Source organism: Procambarus clarkii, chromosome 25 (assembly GCF_040958095.1).
Source record: "Procambarus clarkii isolate CNS0578487 chromosome 25, FALCON_Pclarkii_2.0, whole genome shotgun sequence".
In the NCBI taxonomy this organism is placed as follows: Eukaryota; Metazoa; Arthropoda; class Malacostraca; order Decapoda; family Cambaridae; genus Procambarus; species Procambarus clarkii.
In genome coordinates, this window is record NC_091174.1 from 26,695,359 (window position 1) to 26,702,677 (window position 7,319).

Consider the following 7,319-nt stretch of genomic DNA (forward strand, 5'->3'; position numbering starts at 1 on the left):
GACGATGGTCAGGAGGATAATCAGGAGCATGGACAGGATAATGATTAGGAGGATTAGTCAGGTAGATGGTCAGTAGGATGGTTAGGTGTAAGATCTGGAGGATGGTCAGGAGGATGATCAGGAGAATGTTCGGGAGGATGGTCAGGAGGATGGTTGGGAGGATTGTCAGGCGTATGATCAGGAGGATGGTCAAGAGGATGGTCAGGGAGATATTCAGGAGGATGGACAGGAGGATGGTCAGGAGGATGCTCAGGTGGATGGTCACGAGTATGATCAGGAGGATGGTCAGGAGGATGCTCAGGTGGATGGTCACGAGTATGATCAGGAGGATGGTCAGGAGGATGCTCAGGTGGATGGTCACGAGTATGATCAGGAGGATCGTTAGGAGGATGGTCCAGAGGATGGCCAAGAAAATTGTCAGGAGGATAGTCAGTAGAATGGTCAGGAGAATGGTCAGTAGGATGGTCATGAAGATGGTAAGGAGAATGGTCTGGAGAATATTCAGGAGGATGACCAGGAGGATTTTCAGGAGAATGGGGGAAGAGGATGGTCAGGAAGATATTCAGGAGGATGGACAGGAGGATGGTCAGGAGAATGTTCGGGAGGTTGGTCAGGTGGATGGTCAGGAGGATGTTCGGGAAGATGTTCAGGAGGATAGTCAGGTGGATGGTCCAGAGGATGGCCAAGAGAATTGTCAGGAGGATAGTCAGTAGAATGGTCAGGAGCATGGTCAGAAGGATGGTCAGGACGATGGTCAGTAGTATGATTAGGAGGATAGTCAGGAGGATATACGGAAGTATGGTCAGGAGGATGGTCATGAGGATATTCAGGAGTATGACCATGAGGATGGTCCAGAGGATGGTCAGGAGTGTGATCAGGAGTATGGTCAGGAGGATGGTCAGGAGGATGGTCAGGAGCATGGTCAGAAGGATGGTCAGGAGTATGATTAAGAGGATAGTCAGTAGGATTTTCGGGAGGATAGTCAGGAGGATGGTCAGGAGGATGGTCGGGAGGATTGTCAAGAAGATGGTTAGGAGGATGGTCCAGAGGATGGTCAGGAGAATGGTCAGGAGGATGATCAGGAAGATGGCTAGGAGGATGGTCAGGAGGACGGTTAGGAGGATGGTCAGGACGATGGTCCAGAGGATGGTCAGGAGAATGTTCAGGAGGATGACCAGGAGGATGGGCAGGAGAAAGGTCAGCATGATGGTCAGGAGGATGGTAAGGAGAATGTTCAGGAGAATGGTCAGGAAGATGGTCAGGAGGATGGTCAGAAGGATAGTGAAGATGATCAGGAGGATGGTCACGAGATTGGTCAGGAGGATAGTTAGGAGGATGGTCAAGAGGATGGTCAGGAGGAGGGTCAGGAGAAGGGTCAGGAGGATGGTCAGGAGAAGCGTCAGGAGGATGGTCAGTAGAAGGGTCAAGAGGATGGTCAGGAGAAGGGCCTGGAGGATGGTCCAGAGGATGGTCAGGAGTATAGTCATGAGAATATTCATGAAGATGATCTTGAGGATGGTCAGGTGGATAGCCATAACGGTGGTCAGGAGGATGACCAGGTGGATTGTCAGGAGGATGGCCAGTTGGATGGTCAGGAGGATGGTCAGGAGGATGGCCAGGTGGATGGTCAGGAGGATGGTCAGGAGGATGGTCTGGAGGATGGCCAGGAGAATGGTCAGGTTGGTCAGGAAAATGGTCAGGATAGTCATGATGATGGTTAGGAGGATGTTTAGGAGGATGTTTAGGAGGATAGTCATGAAGATGATCAGGAAGATAGTCCGGAAAATGGTCAGAAGGATAGTCATGGAGATGGTCAGGAGTATGGCCAGGAAGATTCTCAGGAGGATAACCAGGAGGATGGTCAATAGGATGATCAGGAGGATGGCCTGGTGGATGCTTAAGAGGATAACCAGGAAGATGGTCTGGAGGGTGGCCAGGAGAATGGTCTGGAGGATGGTCAGGAGGATGATCAGGAAGATGGTCAAGAGGATGGTCAGGAAGAGGGCTGGAGCATAGTCAGGATGGTCAGGAGGATGGTCTTTTGGATGGTTAATTTCCCCTGTCCCCTCGTCCCCACCATCCCCAACACCCCCGTCCCCTTGTTCTCCCTACTATTACACCCCCTCCCCTGTCTCCTCGTCTTCCCCACCATCCCCTACTCCCGTCCCCTCGGTCTCTCCACCATTCAACACTCCCTCGTCCGATGCATTCCCGAATGATCTGATGTTCCCATAAAAAAATCTGGGAACATCAAATCATCTGGGGTCAGATTCACGATGCAGTTACGTAAGCACTTACGAACCTGTACATCTGTTATCAATCCTTGGCGGCTTTGTTCACAATTATTAATCAGTTAATGAGCTCCTGAGCACCAAGAGGCTGTTTATAGCAATAACAACAGTTAATTGGGAGATTTTCGTGCTTGTAGACTGTTTAATAAATGTAACCAAAGATGTCAAAGACTAAGGAAAGATGTACACATTCGTAAGTACTTGCGTAACTGTTTCGTGAATCTGGCTGCTGATGTTCCCATCACTAAAATATAAGAAAAACAATTAAAAAAACGAAAAGAAAAACAATGAAAAAAAAATCACACACGAAATAAACGGTATGGTAAACAACACAACTCATTCCAATGCTATGTCACACAAAACTTAAAATCAAAATAAAAATATTTTGAAATATAAGAAAATTCAATTTGTTAATGCAATTGGAAACATTGAAATGGAATTGTAACATATATAGCATAGCGTGTGTTGCTCCTACGTGCAACAGATGGCGCCGTTTCTCAAAAAAGCATGTTTTTACCTGTCACAGGTGTGGCATCTATATAGTAGGTATATAAAAATGCGCGTATTCAAATGAAACGGTGTGTCAAAATTTCAAAGCATTAGTGAAGAACTTTCGGAGATTAAAGCGAGTGTTGCTCTTACATTCAACAGATGGCACAGTTTAAAACAAGTAAAACATGTTTTTTTCCGGTCACAGGTGAGGCATGTATATAATTCATATATAAATACACACGCTTATTCGAATGCAACGTTGGGTCAAAATTTCCCCTCGATTTCAAAGCAATCGGTAAAGAGGTTTTGAAGATTTCATGAAAAATCACCTGAAAAACACAGTTTAAAAAAAAAACATATTTTTCCCGAAACAGACGTGACATCTATATAGTATGTACATAAAAACCCGCTCGGATGTGAATGGAACGTTGTGTGAAAATTTCAAAGTAATTGGTAAAGAACTTTCAGAGATTAGCGATTTTGAACAAACGAACGTTTACATTTTTATTTATATAGAAGACTCAGAGAATGGTGCTTCCTGGCGCACTATTTAGTAATTGCGGAAAATGTTGTAGAACTAACAGGATAGTGGCAGCAAAGCTATACTTTTATAATAAATAAAATAAAATCGCAGAGTCATTCCTACTTACTCTCTCTACTCATATTTCTGTTCGCTCTCCTTTTCTATTCCCGCGCACCTCCCTCTACCTCCGTTTCTCCCTCAACCTTCCCCATGTTCTATCCACCCACATCTCATCATCTACTTGTTCCTCCCTTCTTCTGCTTATTATTCACCGAAACAGAGTAGATTTAAAAACCAATCATTACACAGAGGTCGAAATAGGGGAGTATGGTGGTAGTCGAAACAGGGAAGAATGGTAGTGGTCGGGACCTGGGAGTATGGTGGTGGTCGGGACCTGGGAGTATGGTGGTGGTCGGGACCTGGGAGTATGGTGGTGGTCGGGACCTGGGTGTATGGTGGTGGTCGGGACCTGGGAGTATGGTGGTGGTCGGGACCTGGGTGTATGGTGGTGGTCGGGACCTGGGAGTATGGTGGTGGTCGGGACCTGGGAGTATGGTGGTGGTCGGGACCTGGGAGTATGGTGGTGGTCGGGACCTGGGAGTATGGTGGCGGTCGGGACCTGGGAGTATGGTGGTGGTCGGGACCTGGGAGTATGGTGGCGGTCGGGACCTGGGAGTATGGTGGTGGTCGGGACCTGGGAGTATGGTGGTGGTCGGGACCTGGGAGTATGGTGGTGGTCGGGACAAGAAAATATGGTGGTGGTTGGGACCTGGGAGTACGGTGATGGTCGAGACAGCATAGTATGGTGGTGGTCGAACTGAAAAATAAGATGGTGGTGGGCATAGTTGAGTATGGTGGTGGTCGGAACAGTGGAGTATGGTGGTGGTCGGGACAGGGGAGTATGGTGGTGGTCGGGACAGCGGAGTATGGTGGTGGTCGGGACAGCGGAGTATGGTGGTGGTCGGGACAGGGGAGTATGGTGGTGGTCGGGACAAGGGAGTATAGTGGTGGTCGGAACAGAAGATTTTGTGGGTGGTCAGAAAAAGGAAGAATTGTGGTGGTCGGGACAGGAGCTTATGGTGGTGTTCGCGACAGGGGAAGGGAAGTATGATGGTGTTGGGAAGAGGTAAGCATGGTGGAGGTCGGAACACTGGATTATAGTAGTAATCAGGACAGGGGAGAATGATGGTGGTCGGGACAGGTGAGTATAGTGGTGGCCAGGACAGGGAAGTATGCTACTGCTAGGGACAGAAAAGTATAGTGAAGGTCGCGACAGGGAAGAATAGTGGTAGCCGGCACAGGGGAGTATGGTGGTGGTCGAAACAAGGAGGTATCGTGCTACTCGGGACAGGATAGAATGGTGGTGTTCAGGACAGGGAAGCATTGTGGTGGTTGGGACAGGGGAGTATTTTGGTGATCTTGACAAGGGAGTATAGTGGTGGTCGGGACAGGGGGATTATTGTGGTTGTTGGGACATGGGAGTATAGTGGTTGTTTGGACAGGCGAGAATTGCTGTGGTCGGGCAGGAGAGTATAGTGGTGGTCGAGACAGGGGAGTATGGTGGTTCTCGTTACAAGGAAGTATGGTGGAGGTCGGGACATGAGAGTGTGGTCGTAATCGGGTTATGGGAGTATTATGGTGGTCGGAACAGCAGAGGATGGTGGTGGTCGGGATAGGGAAGTATTGTTGTGGTCGGGATAGGGGAATATGGTGTTGGTCGGGACTGGGAAGTATGGTGGTGCTGGGGACAAGGGAGTATTGTGGTGGTCGGGACAGGGGAGTATGGTGGTGCTGGGGACAAGGGAGTATTGTGGTGGTCGGGACAGGGGAGTATGGTGGTGCTGGGGACAAGGGAGTATTGTGGTGGTCGGGACAGGGGAGTATGGTGGTGCTGGGGACAAGGGAGTATTGTGGTGGTCGGGACAGGGGAGTATGGTGGTGCTGGGGACAAGGGAGTATTGTGGTGGTCGGGACAGGGGAGTATGGTGGTGCTGGGGACAAGGGAGTATTGTGGTGGTCGGGACAGGGGAGTATGGTGGTGGTCGGGGACGGGAAGTATGGTTCTGCTCGGGACAGAATAGTATAGTTGTGGTCGGGACTGGGATGTATGGTTATTTAGAGACAGTGAAGTATGATGCTACTCGGGACAGGATAGAATGGTGGTTGTCGGGACAGGGAAGTATGGTGGTGGTTGGGACAGGGGAGTATGGTTCTGGTCCGGGCAGGGAAGTATGGTGGTGGTAGTGACAGGGGAGTATGGTGGTAGTTGAGACTGGGAAGGATGGTGGTGGTCAGGACAGGATAGGGTTTTGGTGGTCGGGACAGGATAGGGTTTTGGTGGTCGGGAAAGTAAAATATGGTGGTGTTTGGGATAAGGGTGCATGGTGGTGGTTAGAACAGGAGAGTTTGTTGGTGGTTGGTAGGGGGCAGTATTGTTGTGGTTGGGACAGGAGAATCCCAACATGGGTGGTGTCCCTAATGGGAGTATGGTGGTGGTCGCGACGGGAAAGTATCGTGGTGGTCGGGACTGAGGTGTATATTGGGATTTGGGACCTTGATATATTGTTGTGGTCGGGACAGGGGAGGATGGTGGAGGTCGGGACAGGGGAGTGTGATGGTGGTCAGGACAGGGAAGTACAGTGGTGGCCGGGACAGGGAAGTATGATGGTGGTCGGGACAGGGACGTATGGTGTGGTCTAGAAAGGAGGGTATAGTGGTGGGTGTTACGACCAAGGTATTATTATGATCACCTGGCTCACACAGTGAACATACTTTATACACCCATCTCAGATGGAAGCATTTGTATGAGAGATTTGCAAATGATATAGTTGGTAATATATTAGAATGTATGATAGTATTGTATATTGTATTATACTGTATACTGGTATACTGTATGATGGGTGTCATGGCTAGCCTTCATGGCTAAAAACAACCAAAACTGTTTTGGTTGTTTTTAACCTTTATTCAGAAATGTCTTTTTCATATTGCCTCTCGACTTCTTTCATTATTCAGGTGAATTCATTCCTTATTCTCTTTAGAGCTTCTTTATTGTTGTGTGTTCCTATTTATCAGTATGTTTACAAGGCTAGTGTTCATCTTTCTTTAGCTTCCTGCATCGCCGATTGAACCAGGGGTTCACTTTACTTTTTTTCATCCACCTCCTTCTTGACTGGAATAAATTGTTCCGTTACATCGACACATTTCCCAGCAATAAATTCCATCATCTCGTTTGCTGTTTTCCCTTCCATTCCTCTTTTCCACTGGATTTACCACAGAAAGTCCCCCCATCCTGTTGTAGTCCCCGCGTCTGTAATTTTTCATCTTCAACGAATTTCTTTGTGAAACCATTTCCTTCAGCTACACTATGTATTCAAACATGATGAAGCAGTGGTCGCTAGCACCTAGCAACCATACCTCATACTCTATTTTTTCAACATCTGCTTCCTTTTGGGAAAACACTAAGTATAGCGTTTGGGTAGATTCTCTCTTCTTACTCTTGTTGGCTCTGCAAAATGATGCTTTAAGAAGTTTTTCACTACCATGTCTACCAGCTTTGCTCTGCCATGTCTCGTCATCCCGGTGGGGGATATTTATTTATCCAGTCTAATTTCCCTGTGGTTGAGGTCCTTCAGTATTAGGATTTTAGTTCTTGTTTCACTTGCTATTGTGGTTGTTTTTTCCATCACCTCTAGACAATCCTCATTGCATCTCTCATATTCTTCCCTAAGCCTTCTGTTGTTTGGTTGGGGATTATAAATGACTACTACCAGTGTTTTCACACCTCATATTGTTGTTATTATTAGCTAATATATATTCTTGTTGGTCAGCTGCCTTTGCTATTTTTAGCTCTTCAAAGGTCCAGCGTAGCTGTAGACACAGAGCTAAATCACCTCCCCTTCCGTGCAACCTATTTCTCCTTATGACTTGATATCCTCTTGAGAAGATTTCATTTCCAATAACGCTTGTCAGTTTCGTTTCTGTTATCGCAGTCATATGCTGTTGTACTTCTGCTA

General features: G+C 47.6%; 1 protein-coding gene across 1 annotated transcript; it reads right to left on the reverse strand.

Moving 5' to 3' along the window:
* Positions 1-525: 525 nt before the first annotated feature.
* LOC123756304 (uncharacterized) lies at positions 526-6,530 on the reverse strand. Its single transcript, XM_045739369.2, has 2 exons — positions 6,451-6,530; positions 526-2,005 (listed from the first exon to the last, which is right to left on the reverse strand). The coding sequence occupies exons 1-2, from the start codon at positions 6,528-6,530 to the stop codon at positions 526-528; spliced, it is 1,560 nt and encodes a 519-aa protein (XP_045595325.1).
* Positions 6,531-7,319: the final 789 nt, after the last annotated feature.

Bases quoted from the DNA above. Each gene is read 5' to 3' on its own strand.
- LOC123756304 (XM_045739369.2), bottom strand. From the start codon at position 6,530: ATGATGGAATTTATTGCTGGGAAATGTGTCGATGTAACGGAACAATTT. The intron at 2,006-6,450 runs GTAAAGTGAACC...ACTATGCTCCAG, and splicing joins AAGGAGGTGGATGAAAAAAA to CCCTCTTCCTGACCATCCTC.